The sequence below is a fragment of the Eublepharis macularius genome, chromosome 2 (assembly GCF_028583425.1).
Source record: "Eublepharis macularius isolate TG4126 chromosome 2, MPM_Emac_v1.0, whole genome shotgun sequence".
NCBI classification, from domain to species: domain Eukaryota; kingdom Metazoa; phylum Chordata; class Lepidosauria; order Squamata; family Eublepharidae; genus Eublepharis; species Eublepharis macularius.
The window spans coordinates 129,201,028-129,219,467 of NC_072791.1; the positions used below are offsets into that span (position 1 = coordinate 129,201,028).

The 18,440-nt window shown below is 42.7% G+C and overlaps 1 protein-coding gene across 1 annotated transcript in view; it reads left to right on the forward strand.

Annotated features, from left to right (window-relative positions):
* OTOG (otogelin) overlaps nucleotides 1-18,440 on the forward strand; it is a 220,634-nt gene that overhangs the window by 67,766 nt on the left and 134,428 nt on the right. The window contains exons 24-25 of the mRNA XM_054969999.1: nucleotides 10,538-10,645; nucleotides 17,672-17,810. Of these exons, the coding sequence (XP_054825974.1) occupies nucleotides 10,538-10,645; nucleotides 17,672-17,810 (247 nt within the window). The remainder of the gene's footprint in view (nucleotides 1-10,537; nucleotides 10,646-17,671; nucleotides 17,811-18,440) is intronic.

The following is an 18,440-nucleotide window of genomic DNA, read 5'->3' on the forward strand; positions in this document are numbered from 1 at the left end:
CTCAACCAACTCCTCCTCATCGTTCACTGTTGCATCTGTCATCCCAGCTGTAGGGGTTAGGAAGGTCCCAGGCCTCAGAAAGAGAGCAGGGCAGGTTGTATCATCACCCGTATTTTACCTCTTTGCTCTCTTGGATAAGCTCTGTCCCCTGGGTGCCTTGGCCAGATGCTACCTTCTCTTCATCACCTGTTGTGGACTCCCTGATTTTCCTCTTTACCAATTCCAACCAGGACCTGCCCCCAGCAGTGGGACTGCCGCTCATGCTGCCGAAGGCAGCTGCACCTGCCTAAGCCTGTCCTCAGGCCCCAGCTGAGCCTTGCTAGGTGTTCTATAGCCTTGGCTCACCTGTTCCTGTGAGGCATCTTGCAGGTGAGGCTGTTTTGGGTGTCTTGCTGCCACATCCTGCCATGCCTAGTTCGGCCACCATCAGGCTGTCTCCCTAGCTTCCCCAAGTGCCATGTGCATCCCACATGCATCCCACGTGCATCCCAGGTGTTCCCACTACTGGGCTGCCTGCTCTGCCTCACTCTGGAGCTGTGGCCCACCCCAGGAGTCTCTGCTTCCATTGCTGTGGCACACAGCTCCCCCGCACCACTCTCCCCACTAGATAAGTGCCCACCATGACAATGGATGCAGCTCATGCAGTTTTGTTTCCCATGATTGGGGTGCTGCCCCTCGGGGAGGAACCCCGAGGCCTCCATTGGAGCCAGGCAGCTGTGTTCTGAGCCCAGATACATGTTGTAGTCTATTGTTCTATAACTATATGTATTTTAATTTGTAATTTGAATAAGCTCAAATAAAAAGTTTGAATCTGAAGAAAAATTGCTGTCATTGATCTTAAAAATAAAAATGAACTTAAAATTTAAAAACTGATTTTGCTGCTAGCTGGAGCCCAGCTGACCTACAACAGAAACATCTACAGCAGCCTGGTGGTGTAAAGATATGTGGGGGGAGATGAGAAAGAAGGGGAATTGCAATGAATGACGTTCTTTCATTGATATTACCCTTTGTTTTAACTCACCATATCAGTGAAATAAATCAGGCTTTGTTGGTTCATTTTTTTTTTATTTTAGTAATTTGGAAATAAATTGAGACTCCTGAAGCTTTTCCCCATTTCACAAAAAAAGTAAAAATGTGTCAGTTTGTGTGTTATTGCCAACAGTGGGACAGAGAACAGAATAGAATCCAGTATACACAAATTCCAATGTTCGTAGACCCTATTTCAACTTCCTTCTCTTGCCTATGTGAGCTACTCCTATGTTTTTTAACTTCACCTATAGTTATATGTTCTCCAGCCTAGTTCAACAGGCACTTCCCATCTTTTTATATGTGTAGATGTTTAGGAAAGCAGATCAGTTTTGCTTCCCATTTTTAGGGCAAGGAATAATACCACAGTTGGTTTGGCATCGAAATGCAAATTCTGTGCCCTGATGACATTAGTTTCCGATATGAATGGATCTCAAAACATGGGACATTTCATATTGCTGCTGGACTTTTACTTTGTGAAAGTTTCCTCTGATTTCATAATGTGCGATTTGGCCACTCATGCCTTCTTAGCTCTTTGTACATGGAATTTATCTGAGAATCAGAGAATTAATGGGAGTTTGAGTAGTTTGAGGGCTGAGAGAGGGCGACTTTTGTGTGCATGCATGCATAGCAGTTTGGTAAGTCAGCAGCACACCTAAGAAGTGACCATTAGGCTGCTCACAACCTTAAACTTTATTATTGTGGCTGACCGGAGGGGGGGAGTCTGGAGACTCAGGGCAGTTGTACCCAGTATTTGTTCAACCAGGTGGCTCTCATGCTGCTTTCAGTGGCCTGACCCCATTTGACATGAAGGGGGTGAGGCCAAAAGATGAGATGATTGGCCTGCATGTAGACCTGGAATCCCCAGCATGGTGCCCATGGGTACCCTGGTAGCTGCTGACACCTTTCCTGACACCCACTCAGTGTTTTTAGAAACTGGGTGGGGCCAGGTGGGGTCTGTGACCAGAGGAGCTTCTGACTTGCCACTGGAGATCTGATTGACTGTGGAGATTAAAATCATGTTGTTTCAGCAGCAGCTACTGTCAGTGTTAGTTTTATTCTCTCTCATTCTTCTTTCCCGGTGTATTTTTAAAAAATTACTCATCTTGTCCCCTGCATTTTTGCTTCCTTGGTGTGTATGTGTGTGGCTCTGCCCCCTGTGGCAGGCATTTTGTTGTTGTGCCCACCACCCTCTGTCAGAATGCTAAAAGTACCCACAGGGTCAAAAAGGTTGGAAACCCCTGGTGCAGACAGAAATATTAACATATCCTATCCTTTTCCTCTGATTGTCGAGTCTTTATACACACATACGATCTTTTATTCAAGCCTATACAACTTACGTAACACAGTATGCCAGATGTAGACCATTAGCCATTTGGAGTGGGGATGCCAGAGGTGGGCAATAGTTAACTCTGCATGTCATAGGCTGTGCAATATCATGATAATTCTGGGAAAGCCTTATTCTTCAAGTTGTTTGATTCTGCAGGTGCTACCCTGCACATAGGCGAAATCAACAGCAGCCTGTACAGGGGCTTTTTCTGTGGTGGCCCCTATTCTGCGGAACGGCTTGCTTGACGAGTTCAGGAGAGCCCCCACTCTCCTGACTTTCTGCAAATGATGCAAAACCAAATTATTCAAAAAGGCTTTTGTATTGTAGGGAGGGACTCCCAGATGCTTTGCTAATTAGATAAGGACTATAGACTTCACCACTGTTGCCTTATGTACTACCTGTTGTCTTAAATATGTGCTCCTGTGAGCTACTTGTGCTTGATGTGGTCTAATGTCAGCCCTAGAATTGCTTATGTTCTGTTTCAGCATTTCTTCAACTCTGTATTGGATTCTTACTAATGCTATGTCTTTGTAAAATTGTGTTTATTTGCCCTGAGGCATTGTTTATGGAAATGTCCTTGAAACTGACTGTACTAATCTCACACTGTGTAATCTGCCTTGAGTCTCAGTGAGAAAGGTGGACTATAAATGACATAAACAAATAAAATAAAATTGAAGCAAGATTCCTGGATGGTAGTTTTTAAAGAAAAGTAGGGCCATGGGCCAGTTTGCCTCAGCCCACCTTACCCCAGATGTGGCACATGGCATCAAGAGGTGGCAAGACGCTACTTACCTTTGCTGCTATGCTTGCCTCACCTTCCCACCCAACAGGCAGCCCGGGAATTGCTGGCTTACAGTTGAGGCTAAGCAGCAATTTTGGCTGTGGTGCAATCTGTTTTTTTGCCTACTCTGTGTTGTCTTTGGTGTGGGATTTACTCAATTAGACCTGCTTTAAAAAATTGTTTTTACTTGTCAGGACACAATTAGTTGGCATGAATAGGGCAGGCTCCTCAGGATAGATAGGTTTAATTGGCAAACACCTGGAGGCATCACAGTGATAAGAGGCATGTCTGGAATAGGCCATCACAGACCTAAAGTGTTACACAAATAGGAGGTCTCCTTAATTGGTTGGGGGAATTAGCATTAAGGAGGCAAGCTAGAAGGGGTAACTAGGAATGTCCACCAATGTTAAGGAGATTATTTCTTAGAGAACTCTCAAATCAGGCAGATGTTCAACTGGAAACTTTTTTTAATTAAAGAGAAATAAAAGTCAAACATATCGTAAACCACACATAGCATATATACAAGGCCAACTAAGAAAATCAGGGAGGAAAGGGGGAGAAAGCAGTTTAGGGAGGGCAATAATTACCAGTCTTGAAGATAAAGATCCATGAAGACAGTGGCAAAATTACCAGTGTTTCATGGAGAAGAGAAGAAGCTCAAACAAATTTGGGTGTGTATGATGGGTCACAACACAACACACACACACACACAGAGCACATGACTGGGGAGCCCAGTTATAGGGTGAAATGTTTCCTGGGACAAGCTGATGTCTTGCTCCCCAAAACAATAAGTGGTTTGTCCAGAGGTAGAACAATAAGTTCAGAGTGGCTTGAAGTTACGCTCTGGGATAGATTACAGGTGAAAAGCTGAATAGCTTTGATTAGGATAGGTGGGTGAGAGGGAAGTGTAGCAGGGTGTTGATGGGGTTAGACAAGGGTTTTCTTAGGAATTCTCTTTATCTCTGTGTCTCTCTGGGGCATGGAGGGGCTGTCAGTCAGTCAACCACCTCTGACTCATGTTCTGGTAGTTTTCCAGGCTCCTGCTCAGTTGGCATTCATTCTGCCTTGGGCCAGGCAGTGCCTTGGTTTTAAGGCATAGCACAGAAAGGGTTTATGATATTCCATCCATAAACTACATTCTCAGCATGGAGAGGGGTCTGACAGAGAACAGAAGGAGCACCCTTGGTACTGAGCATCGTCTCTTGAATCTGGTAGGTGCCTTGTGGTCCATCAGGAAATACAGATGATGCTGGGCATCTCTTGGTACAGAATGACTGTGCACGCTGGGATAAATAAGTCTTGTAAAATTGGCAGCCAAGTTTGGAGCCAGAGTAGACTTGCCCATTGGGCACCCAAGGAGCTTGTCTAGTGCAGCCCACCCTCAAAATAGTCAGCTTGTGTTTAAATAAGTGATGTTGTAGATCAGCCATTTAAATAATTAAATACACGAATGAATAAATAAATAACTAGTTGATCTCACATAATTGTGTCTGTATATTTGTTCTGTTGTGTCACATTTTGGGTGCTGGGGCAACTTGGAAATGACAGTGTCTGTTACAATGAATGACAGTTGAGAAAATTTGCACCTACCAAATTCATGACAGAAAACTTGCATATGGCCTTGATATTTTCATCTATGAACAAAGGAGTGCTGAGACTGTACATCTGGGGATCCCGTGTATTTGGGCCTATAGAAATGAGAGGGCAACTTCTGAATGTGCGAGATTTATAGATTTTAGTGATCAGTTGACTCACACCACATCAATTTAAGACTTTTTAAAGGATTAGGGAACTGCTTTATAATCTCTGACAATAACTGGAGTTTTTAAAAAATTGCATTATAGTGTACCATGTGCAATTTGTATTATTGTGTACCCCTCAAAGGCAAAAAAAGGATCATGGAAAAGAATATGTTGATTGGTGAGGGGTGAACACCTTTAAGCTCAGTTATAAACTGGCTTGGTATTATTTTTCAAAAAGAAATTGCATAAAATGTTTTTCCACTTTTAAAATTGCAATTGTTTGCACTTCCGATAACATCACTGGAAGCATATGACACCACCTCAAGTGCAAAGAGTCCTGGGGCACATAGTTTCTGGAACATCTTATGTTCATACTAAGTGCTCAGGTAACCCAGAAAGCTAAGTTTCCTGGATACCTGGTGTTTGAGAAGCATTTCAGCATTCCAGATGCTAGACATGCAAAAATAATTATCTTACAGAAACACATCCACCTCCCCTCAGCCACAGTCAAGTAAATTTTGGGAAGAAGGAAGGAGGAAATTATGAAGGTAGGGAGAGATGGCAACAAGAGTAAGCCCAAATTTCAGGAGCATTTGGGTCAGCTCATCAAAATGTTTGGGTCACCAAACTTTTGACTTGACATTACAAGCTCTTCTTCCCAATTTTGAACTTCAATGCTATCCCTATAATTTGTTTGAAAATGAAATATGCCAGGAGTAATGAAGAAGTGTAACACATCTAAGAATATTTTTATCTTACCAAAAGAAAAATTGCTTCTCATACTAATAAACAGGTGGCATTCCAGATCAAATAACTTGTAAGAAGCTTAAGTGAATTCCTGAAAGGTTTGTTAAAAAAAAGAAAATGATCACTTAATAATTTGTAGAAAGAAAATAATGAATTTAATGCGGTTCAAGAATGTTTCTTATCAATGGCCAGAGAGAATTAGTGAATTAATAGCACAGAAGGAATGTAATTTTTAAGCAGCCTTTTGAGACAGTGGTATCCTTGTGTTGTCTCTGGGATGTAACAAACAATGTTATATTTGCATTTTCCATTTTTTAGTTTAAATAACATTTTTAGAGAATTTATATAAGCAGAAACAATACAGCACAATCATAAAATGCCATTGTTATTAATATATAAAAAAGGTAAAGGTGCAAGCACCGAGTCATTACTGACCCATTGGGGACATCACATCATGACATTTTCTTGGTAGACTTTTTGTTACGGGGTGGTTTGCCATTGCGTTCCCCAGTCATCTACACTTTACTGTCAGGAAACTGGGTACTCATTTTACCGACCTTGGAAGGATGGAAGGCTGAGTCAACCTTGAGCCAACTACCTGAACCCGGCTTCTGCCAGGATTGAACTCAGGTTGTGAGTAGAGCTTGGGCTGCAGTATTGCAGCTTACCACTCTGCGCCATTGTTATTAATATATAAAAAAGGTAAAGGTGCAAGCACCGAGTCATTACTGACCCATTGGGGACATCACATCATGACATTTTCTTGGTAGACTTTTTGTTACGGGGTGGTTTGCCATTGCGTTCCCCAGTCATCTACACTTTACCGTCAGGAAACTGGGTACTCATTTTACCGACCTTGGAAGGATGGAAGGCTGAGTCAACCTTGAGCCAACTACCTGAACCCGGCTTCTGCCAGGATTGAACTCAGGTTGTGAGTAGAGCTTGGGCTGCAGTACTACAGCTTACCACTCTGCGCCATGGGGCTCTTCCTATCAATATAAAAAAGACTTTAAAAATAAGTCTTCCATATAAGCTTCTGCAAGATAGCTAGTAAAGCATGCTTAAGATCAGAATCTGGGAGACTCAGACCAGAATCTGGGAGACTCAGAGCCAAGCTACAAGAGAGAAATTACACAAGGAGGATCATGTGAAGGGAGTCACTATGTTAGCCGGGAAGCTGAATTTTAAAAGAGATTGGAAGGCTTTGTTAATTTCCCCTTTCTCCAGAGCCAGGGAGATCACTGCTCAGAGGATTTGCCTCTGGAAAGCTCTGTCAGTTTCACCTTCCTTTCTAAGAGGCAAAGAGGAAATAAACAAACCATCTGAGCAGTGATCTGCAGAGAGGGGAAATTGACAAAGCCTTCCGATCTCTTTTAAAACTCAGCTTCCCGGCTAACATTGCGACTCCATGTGCTCCTCCTCGTGTAATTCATCTCTTGTAGCTTAGCTCTCAGGTTTGCATCACCAGCCTGCAATGGAAGCTCAGTGGGTGACCTTGGGCCAGTTACACATTCCCAGTCTTACAGGGTTGTTGTGAGTATAAAATGGAGGAGAGGAGAAAAAAATATAAGCTACTTTGGATCCCCATTATGGAGAAAGTCAGAGTATAAATAATCTGCCTTGAGTCTCAGTGAGAAAGGTGGACTATAAATAAAGGAAAGAAGAAAATAAGCACATAATAAATATAGCTGAAGATGAGAGGATAAAAGGTTGGCTAGTTGGTTGGTGGATGGAAAGGCAAGAAGGAAGGAGGGAAAGGTGAGGATTTGGGGGCTGCCAAGAGGAGGGAAAGAGGAAATAGTGTGTAGAAGGGGGTACAATAAAAAATGACACGCCTCTTGTATGTCCTTGCAGTTTTCCCGGGCAGAGTCTGCCGGGAAAGGGAAGGCGAGAAAGCTGAAGTCAGAGGTGGCTAAATGTAGGTTGGCTGGTGGATAGGAAGGAGAAAAGGAAGCAGGAAAGGGGGAGAGAGTATGTGGTGTTTTAGGGAAGGGGAAAAAGGGAATAGTGGGGGAGGGGAAAATAAGATGTCCCCTGCAGGTCCTTACAGGTCCCCCACTTTGTACCAACACCCTGTGGTCTCATGTTGCTCCTAGCTGAAAAGCATGCTGTTTCCTCTGTTGCTACTTTATCACTTCATCAAACGTGCGGCGTGACCTTAAATTGTGTGTGAAATATTTTCCTGGATCACCGCATGTGTATGTGAGGGTGCATCAACACTGAGAATAGTGACTGTTAGTTAAAGATGTCAGCATGGTACATGATTGAGATGCCAGCAAAATTTAATCAAGCCTGCTTGAATTAGAGAGTAGGTGCGTTATTTCAGTTTATTTGTAGGCAGCATTTTAAACTTGACATTAGAAATAATAGGAGTTCATAGTTTTAAAAAAGTTGCTTGTCATCTAAGTGGCATTTTGGTTTTATGAATACTTAGATCATTGTAATCAATCTGGATGCTTGGCTTTTCAAGAGACAAAGCTGTTAGCACTTGTTTCATCTAGGGTAGTATTACATAGATGAAATTTGCACTTTAGTCTTGCTTTGTCAGAAGTGATGCTCTGTGTTTCTGAATGTGGCTTATTCAGTTAGTAGCTTAAACTAGTGGGAATTTTCAGCCTTATAGTTCATTAACGATCCAGTAAGTGACAGAAAATTTGGAACAGTACACTATAAAGGAAAACTGTATAGAAAATGGTAGTCTTTCTATTTAAAATAAATATTCCCTCCCCCCCACTTCTGAAATTGTTACTGTTTTCTCAATGAAATTATTAGAAGAAAATGGCTTGGGGGAAAGGAACATATTTCAGTTTACAAAAGATTAATTCATCTTTTTACAAAGAATGCTTTGGTTGTTTTTATACTGAGACATGGACTAAAATGGTAATAATGCCAACCACTTTGTAAAAGGATGTATTTATTAGTCAGGCATTAATTATCTAGTACCATTACTTGATTGCTCATTGACTGATTTCTGAATCTTTCTTCAATTTTAGTGTGTGTTTTTCACGACCGTTCCACTGGGGATGATAGAAGAAAAACCTTTTTAATTCTTTCTCCTCCGTTAAGAATCTAGGGTGGCATTGAGCTCTTTTTGGAATTCAGCATAAATTATATTTTCTTTCAGTGGTTGTGTCAGTTGGGACTATGGACTAGAGTCAAGAAATTTAGAACTGTAGCTCCAACTGCTGTTGGGGACAAGATTTCTACAGTGTGGAACACCTCCTATGGGGGTCCCACAAGGTCCAGTCTTGTCTCTCATGTCATTCAGTCTCTGTGTAAAGCCCCTAGGAGAAATCATCATTCATGTTTTTGGAATGAGGTGTCATCAATATGCTGACAACATACAGCTTTATATTTATTGAAATCACCTAATGACGCAGAAGAGACTCTGAACCAGTTTCTGATAGCTGTAGTTAAATGGCTAAGGGAAAACTGAACCTTGAAAAGATGAAGGTAATGTTGGTTGGGAAGGCTGAGGCCCTGAAGGACATGCTGTTCTCTCTTTTTTTGTTGTTGGGATCCAGCTGAGTCTCACTGATTTGATTGAGAGCCTAGGGATAATACTCGATCCAGCCTTATTTCTGGAAAAGCAAGCTGATGGAGCTGCAAAATAGACATTTTTCTAGCTCCACAAAAGATGGAGGAAGTGGACCCCCACCTTGACTCTGCTGGCCTGACCATGTAGATATCTTTAGGCTGGATTACTGAAATGTACTCTACATGGGTCTGTCCTTAAAGACAACTTGGAAACTACAGTTGGTACAGAACACTGCGGCCTGGCTACTATTGGGCTCCAAGTACAGTCTGTGTATTTTCTCCTTTCTGCAGACATTCCATTGATTATCAGTCAGTTACTGGGTTCTGTTCAAGGTGGTTGGAAGTAAATTCTTATTTATTTATTTATTCACATTATTTAAAGCCCACCTTTCTTACTGAAACTCAGGGTGGATTACACAGTGTAATTCAATACCATCAACAGTTGGGACATGAACAGTTCAAAACAAATGCAACTTTGAAGCGATTTGAAAACAAGCAAAAATTTGAAACAGCTGAAACAATGCTAGAACAGACCATAAACAATTCAAAACTTGACATATTAAACAACGCAGAAACTACCCAGTAGGATCAGACAGTACGTAGTAGTATAGTCTATAATCTGTATCCCTTTATCAATGCATCTTTCTAATCAATGTCTACTTATCACCACACTGCCCATACTATGGGTTCTTTTCAAGCTCAGGTACCAAGGAAGGGACAGGACTCCAGTGTGATTTGAAAACAATGCTACAACTGTATTGATTACAAAATATGTAACATATATCACACTCCCGTTCAAGTACACTCCCATTCAAGCACCCTCATATTCATGCTCACCCAAATTTGCTGGTCAGGCTGCAGTGCTTGGCACTGATTGATCAGGAGAGATCTTGCAACGGAAAGTTTCTGATAAAAGTCCAATGGCTGGCCAAGCCCTTTGGTTTTTATTGATCAAGAGAACTTCAGAGGAGGATTTCTGCATCACTTCAGGTGGCTTCCTGTCAGGGAATCTGGCCATGTATGATCACACTGGCACCTCGGCATCTTCTGACTTAGGTGGACATCCTGGCATCTGTTGACTCAGGCCTTGGTTTGCTGAGCTGATATTGCCTCGTCATCCTGTAGACTGATAGGATCTGCAATTTTGTTGACATGTATACTTGATATGGCTATGGTGCCATATCATTTAATATGTCATGTTGATTTGCATATATTTTATTTCAGCATTGTTACAGCTCTGTAACTCTGGAGTTGGGGGGAACTTTCATATGGCACCTAGCAATGTTTCTTTAAGTTGTATATACAAGTAAGTATATAACTAATTATTTTAATATACTGTTATTGAAGACAAATCTTTGTTTGATGTTTTTATAGCCTTGTTAAACACGGTGATACATGCTTCAAGCCAGATGAGTGTCCATGTTCTTGGAAAGGCAAAGAATACTTTCCTGGAGACAAAGTAGTTTCTTCATGCCATACCTGGTGAGTGAAACCCTTAATCTTATTTTTAAAAATGAAATTATACTTCAGTGAAACTGAATTAATGTTTTGAATATTCAAATTGGTATTACTGTGTTTCTGTGGCTTTTGTTTTTATTGAAATATCTCAACATTTTTAATGGCTTATTAATGGTTTTAGAAAGTGATGGGCAGCTAGGGTTAGAAATTGGAATAATCATTAGTGTAATGAATAAGTAGAGTTGCCAGCCCCCCTTACCTCAGAAGTGGGAGACAGAGATTTGCAAGGCAGGTATGGGGCCCCAATCTGGGCTCCTTGCGTATTCTCTGATGTCTATTCCAGTTGAAAACCAGAAGCTGTGGGGTCCCGCAAGGTGAAAATTAGCCCCAAACATAGTATTTTTGCTGTGTTAAGAGTTGATTTGGCCCTGCTGACACCTTGTAGCTACCAGTTTTCCACCAGAATAGCATCATCAGGGCCTCTGGAGGGCACATGCACATCATTTTGCTGCATGCTCCAGTGGTTCCCAGTCTCCCTCCCCCTTCCCTTTCCCCTCATGGCCAGGTGAGTGGCGCTGTGGGGAAGATAGGGGTAGGAGATCCAATGCCCCCACTGGGGGGGGGGGCTGGCATCCCTATGAATAAGGAATTAATCCCCCTTCTTGGAAGCACTTATTTAAAACTTCACAGGAGTAGTTCACTTGGGGAATAGTTACATTCATTAATGATAATTCCCCGGACAACATAAACCAGTGGGGTTTTTTGTTGTTGTTGTAAAAAATAAAAAGTGCCAGTATTCATATATAAGGTTGTTCCAGTTTCCACCAGTTCTCCCCAAGGTGTTGGAAGAGCCGCAAAAAAAGGTGCTGGGACTCAGTACCAATGACTGCTGTCACAAAAAAAGCCCCGTATTCCCTAGGTTATTTCCCAGTCCCATGTACACATGCATGCTTTTAGTATATATCCTAGTCATATTTCTTTATATATTAATATTTTGGACTGAAGCAAAGCACCCTGAAATCATATGCAATATGCTTATGGTATATTGCTATTTTCTGTAAGCTATATAACACACAATTGTGTAACAGCTAAAACATAGGAAATAACATCAGGAAGTAACACAAAACTGTAACCTATTTATTTATTTATTTAATTCAATTTATATTCCACCCTCCCCGCATCAGCAGGCTCAGGGCGGATTTCAATCGGTATAGTAATTTAAAATACATATAACTTTAAAACCAATAAAACCACATTAATATTTAAAATACACAGCAGCAGACTTCTCCAATAACCACCTCCCAACCATCTCCAAAGTATTTAACAGGCTGGGTGGGTAGGGGGGGTATGTTTTCCTCTAGTCGGCTGGTGGGGAGCCCAACCAGCATCAACCATATGCCTGGCAGAACAGGCCCGGTGGAAGGATAACAAATCCGGCTGGGCCCTAATTTTTTTTAGACAGAGCGTTCCACCAGGTTGGAGCCAGGACTGAAAAGGCCCTGGCCCTGGTCAATGCTAGGCAGGCCTCCCTGGGGCCAAGGACCATTAACAGCCATTTGTCGCTGGATCAAAGTGTCCTCTGGGGCTCATATAGGGAGAGGCAGTCCTGCAGATACGCCGGTCCCAGTCCGCATAGTGCTTTATAGGTTAATACCAAAACCTTGAATCTGATCTAGTACTCCACTGGTAACCAATGAGCTGGCACAATACCGGTGTAAAGTGTGCGTTAGAAGGCACTCCGGCGATGACATGCGGTGCCGCATTTTGGACCAGTTGTAACTGCCAGATCAAGTTCAAGGGAAGCCCTGCACAGAGCGCATCACAGTAGTCTAAACTAGAGGTGACCATTGCCTGGATCACTGTAGTTAAGTTGCGGGTTGAAAGATAGGGGGAGAGTTGTCTGGTCTGTTGGAGATGGAAGAACAATGACCTGGCAACCTCCATGATCTGGGCCTCCATTTTCAAGGAAGCATCCAGGATCATTTCCAGGCTCCTAACTCTCAGAGCCAGTGTAAGCACCGCCCTATCGAGTGTAGGAAGCCTGGGCCCCAAATCCACACTCCTGCAACTCAAGTACAGGATCTCCATCTTCGAGGGGTTTTTCAGCCGACTCTCCCTCAACCATCCAGCCACGGCTTCAAAAGTATGCTCCAGGACATCTGGGGCCGATCCAGGCTGGCCGTCCATCAACAGATATAGCTGGGTGTCATCAGCATACTGATGACATCCAAGCCCGAAACTTGCACCAGCTGGGTGAGGGAGCACATATAGGCCGTTTCCAGACGGCCCCCCGCCTCGCGAAACGTCGCGCGTCGTCGCACGTCGTTGCGCAGAAAACGCGAAATATTGCGTTTTCTCGCGCGAGTTTTGCGCGACGTCGCGCAAAACTCGCGCGAGAAAACGCGATATTTCGCGTTTTCTGTGCAACGACGCGCGACGACGCGCGACGTTTCGCGAGGCGGGGGGCCGTCTGGAAACGGCCATAGATGTTGAACAATAACGGGGAGAGTATTGCCCCTGTAGCACACCACACACTAGTAGATAGCGGGATGACAAGTTCTCCCCTAACGCCACCCTCTGTCCCCAACCATGGAGATAGGAGACAAGCCACTGTAATGCCGTCCCTTGAATTCCCACGTCGGCAAGGCGGTGGGTCAGAAGATCATAATCAACTGTATCGAATGCTGCCGAAAGATCTAGTAAAATCAGCAACGTGGTTCTACCTCGATCCAGATGTCTACGAAGATCATCAGTGAGGGGGACCAGCAGTGTCTCGGTTCTATGGCCCAGGCGGAAGCCAAACTGGAAGGGATCCCGGGCCGAAGTCTCCTACAGGAAACTCTGCAGCTGTTTCTCCACCGCCTGCTCAATCACCTTACCCAGAAACAGGAGGTTCGAGACTGGGTGGTAACTGAGCGGATTGGTGGGATCCAGTGATGGTTTCTTTAGCAGGGTCCTCACCACAGCCTCTTTTAGTGCTCCAGGAAAAATCCCAGAGCCCAAGGATGTGTTGACAATAGCCTCCAAGGAATCCTGTAGTCCACCAACACTGGCTTTCACCAGCCACGATCGACATGGGTCCAGGAGGCAAGTGGTAGGCCTCACCACCTGCAGGATCCTGTCCACCTCCTCCCCAGAGAGAGGGCTGAAATGATCGAATACCAACCCCAAAGATGGCCAAGTGGCCTCTAGTTCACATACCGTGTCAACTGTGGCTGGCAGATCATGGCAGAGAGGCAGGACTTTATCAGCAGGGGGGGTGGGGGCTGAAGCAGACATGCTTGGTTGTCTCCTGGACAGTTGCGACGTGCCTGCAAGGGAAAGACACACATCTGTAGCAAGTAACTCAGCCGAGCCAAAGCCCACACTCTAACATCTGAGAAAATGCACATAGTAGAGAGCAGCAGCGGGAGCTCCATAGGTGCAGCTGGCAACCAGCTGCTGCAAGACCCTCTGGCGAGGAAGCGCTCTGCCTTGGGGTGATTTTACCTTTAAGGGAGAAAGTTAGCAGGTAGTTACAAACACCTGGTCAAGAGTAGTTTTCTGGGCATCTGCCTCTGGGGCAGGCAGGGGCTGCTGCCACCGTCCTCTCCCCCGCCAAGGCGAGTTCAGGTTATGGGGCAGCCAGCACAATTCAGCGAGCTGGGTTAGTAACTGCCCCATCTCCTTCTTACCTGTAAGTGCTTCCTCGCTTCTTATTGAGATGGAACCTCAGAGTCAAACCTGCAAGGAAACTTGAGTGGTTATTGTTAGCCAGACATTCTGGACTTTGCCCTTCTTCCCTTACGCAAGTGCAAAGTTCTCCCAGTTTTCTCACAAAGTCCCTAAAGTGCACTCAGTGCCTGTCACCATGGGTACCCTCTCTCCCGCCTTGTGTTCAAAGTACCCACGGCAGAAAGCAAACGGTCAGAGCTTTCAGCCATGTGCTTTCAGCCATGTGCTAACTTACCTGAGGTCATGGGCAGCGCGGCCAGATGCTTTGTTGGGTGCGTCTGCAGGTGATTGGGTGCGAGGAGGGGGGCTCGTCCACGCTGGAAGCGCACGTGGATTGGCCCCATGGTAGTTCCCATTCTGTACTCCTTCAGGCCGTGAGGGCAGGGCTGGGCACTCGGAGAGGGGGCTGAGTTTTCCCCATTCAATGGGCACCTATGGGCTACACCTTGTTTTTTTTGTGATGTAGCTCTTTTGCGCCACTGTGCGCGTTCCTGCTTCTGGAAGGGCTTAGGGAGCAAACTAACTCTAGCCCCGCCCTCTACCCCACCCCCTCCTGTGCCGACGTGGGGCCCTACTCCACTTCTCCGCTTCTGCCCGCCCACCAGGCATTCCCGCCGGTGGCAACACGGCAGTGGTAACACGCATTGTGCCTCCACCGGCAGAAGGGCATTTGTGCCCATGTAGGAGCCACTTACTCCCACGTAAGCCTTGGTTCTCTCCCTATGCACTCCCCTCCCCCTTATGATTGTGCTGCAAATTTTTCAATGGCAGAATGGAATTTTCCTGTCTCCCCCTTCCCACTACAGCCCACTTATCTCTACAAAGTGCTGCTCCTGAGGGATAGGGAATCCTGAGGAATGTCGTGAAGGGTGCTGTGGAGGGAAGAGGAAATCAATGGAGATTGATAGTTTAGTCTAGATCCAACCCATTGCTATAAAAACCTTAAATCTTGTGACTCAGCCATGCTTCATCAGATTTTTCTGATTTTTTTTGGCTGGATTGTACTACTTAGAAGTAGATTTGTCCTACCAAACTTCATACTCCTGGAATAAACCTTCTTGATGTTATGTTGAATGGAATGTTCAGGCTCTGTAATAATAAAAATCTGAGAAATATTAAAAATAATCTCATATTATTCCCCTTCAACTAAAATATAGTGTGGGTGTTTTTAGGGAAACCTGCTCATTGAGGACAGCTTACCTGCCAAAGGTTTCCATCAACATGCATGTTTACCTGAAACGAAACCACTGAATTTGACAGTTGGCTTGTTGACAATTGCAATACAGTATTGTGTGGTTATGGTATTGCATTATGGGAGCAAGGAGAATGCATATCTTACTATGGGGGAATATATATGCCTCCTTCCTCTCCATGAGACCTGGAAGTATGAGTTACATTTCTTCTCATCACTTCCTCTCAACTCTAGGCATAAAGGTGAAATTGGACCACTGTAGAATAACAAAACTGATAAAATAATTTTTTAAAAATACCGAAAACACACAGTCTTTCCAGACTTCTATGTCAAATGCTTTACAACTGTTTTGAGCAAGGGGATTGCAACTCATCTGAATTTCTATGAAAAGGGCAGCCTATAAATACTTGTTCTCTGTAGTTTTGCAGCTTTTACTACATTACCAAAGTTTTTCTAATAATTTTATTTTTCTTTCAAGCATTTAGGACATATTGGGTTAAATTATTAGATGCTGTTCCAGTTGTGTAACAGTGATTGCATTGGCAGATCTGCACTTCTGCTGAGTCTCTCCCCCTGCTGTTGACTCATACACTGCTCCTGAGGGTTGAGTGACCCCCTAGGAGCTGAATTTTCAGTGTGTTGCAATAAGAGCAGGGAAGTGGGGAAGAGCTTCATTCCACCAACTTCACTCCACAGGCAGTAGTTTGGATCCAGCTGATTGGAAATACATGCAACTAATTTGTTAAGTCAGATTCTTTTTAAAAAAATGTGAATGTGTATGTTAAAATGTTCTGAATGAATGTAAGTTTATACTTCCAATAGAAGCAGAAAAGATTTTGAACTGAAATTTTTAAGAATATCTAAACATAGCTTTCTGATAGATGTGTGCGCACAATGTGAGTGCATATGTACACTTCTGCATGAACTGGCAGGTTCACTGTACGATACAATGACCCATCAGCTTCCACATTGGAGTCAATGTGCAGAAACTGCAGGTTCCTCTTAGCTAATAACTATTCTTTGTTCCTTTATTTCCCTTAGCTTGCATTCTTAGTCTTGTATCTGTATTAACAAAAAGCTATGCTTTTGTAGTCACAAAGCTATTTAGTTAAGAAGGATCATTGCCTTGATTCCTCTTGCACACTTCAACTGCTGGTCCGGGCTACTGGTACCCTTTTGACAGTTTTAATTGATTTTATATGTGCATCAGCCCCAAGTTTTGGATTAACACCATGCATTTTTTGAAAATGATTTTGTACAAGTTACCTGCTTTTATTTATACACATATGTATTATCTTAAACATTTCATTCATATCTGTCCATTATTAAAGTAAATGTGTTCATTGCATATTACACATCCTCTATTTGTGTTATGTGTGATAAGATAAGTTATTGTAAAGATACAGTGATATAAATTAAGGAATTATATCTCAGTGCTTGTTATTTGGCTTCTAATTACAAACCAATCATTTCCTCTCAAGCCTAGGTATAAATTGGACCACTGTAGAATAACAAAACTGATAAAAGTACATTTAAATTAAAGATTTGAACAAATAAACAAATATTGATTTGTAGAGGGAAATACCTGTTGAAAAGCAACAATATGTGGATTTAATAACGCTAATTTGAACTAACAATGTGTGTTAAGCCAGTATATAATAACAAGTTTATATTACTGCCAGATACTTTATGTAAAATATACATTCAGCACATGGTATATCACTTCATATTAATCCAATGTATTGATCTTCCCAGAATGGGTAGTCATCATGATATCATTGCTGTCTGCTGTTTCAGCATTTAGTCAGATCCAACTCAGCATTCTGTCATGGGTACAGAAGCATACTGTATACACTGAGTGCTCCTAGCTGGATATTCCCATTCATTGCTAGAAAAGAGGCAGATTTGGAATATACCACTTTGTGCACATATATCTGCTCAATTCACTGCAGTATATATGTGGTTTGTACATCGGAGAGCACTGTATATAAGTTTGAACACCATGGGCTTTAGATAAGAGAAAATAACATTATCACAGAAAGTAGTGTCTTTTAGCATTTATGGGATATTATCTGTATTTTTAATATTTGCCAGATCATATTACCTTTGATACTCTTAATACTGATTTTATGGTTTTTTTCCAGTATCTGCCATCATGGGTCATTTGAATGCACTTTCCACCCTTGCCCGTCAATGTGTACTACATACGGAGATCGCCATTATAGGACTTTTGATGGCCTTTCTTTTGATTATATTGGAAATTGCAAGGTTTATCTGGTTAAGGTAAAATTTATTTTTATTTTTTAAAAATCAACATTATTAATACATACATACTGATAGATATTGAAACACACTTATTCATATGCCAACATGATGTACTGGATACTATTATACATGTAATAATGCCTATTGATCAGTATACAGTTAGAAGGTTGGATTCAGTACACACTTTCTGCTTGCCCTGGTGGTCTTACTGAAGAGGAAACACAAGATAACACACTTTCTGTAATCAACTTGTGTTTCCACTTGCACAGTCTCTGGCCCTATAATATATAGGAATGATGTGCTAGGTGTTGCACCCGATCTTGTAAAAGGAGAAAGGCACTCTGTTTATATTTCTGTTTGCTCATTGTTGGAGCCAAGGCAAAACATTTCTAACTATATCATGGATTGTTACCAATTGATATTCAGACTTTTTACAAAAAAGTCATATAGCTAAGATTCTTAACACTTTTTGAATTGTTAATTATCATTGCCATGCAGCATTACCTTTATTTTTTGAGCTGTGGAAAGAATGAAACTAGATCTGGTATATTTACATTACATCATAAAGACTTTCAGAATTCTTTAGCCATTCAAATAAGTTTACCAATGATGCAGCTAGGTACTTTTGATGTACCAAGGGACTTGGGA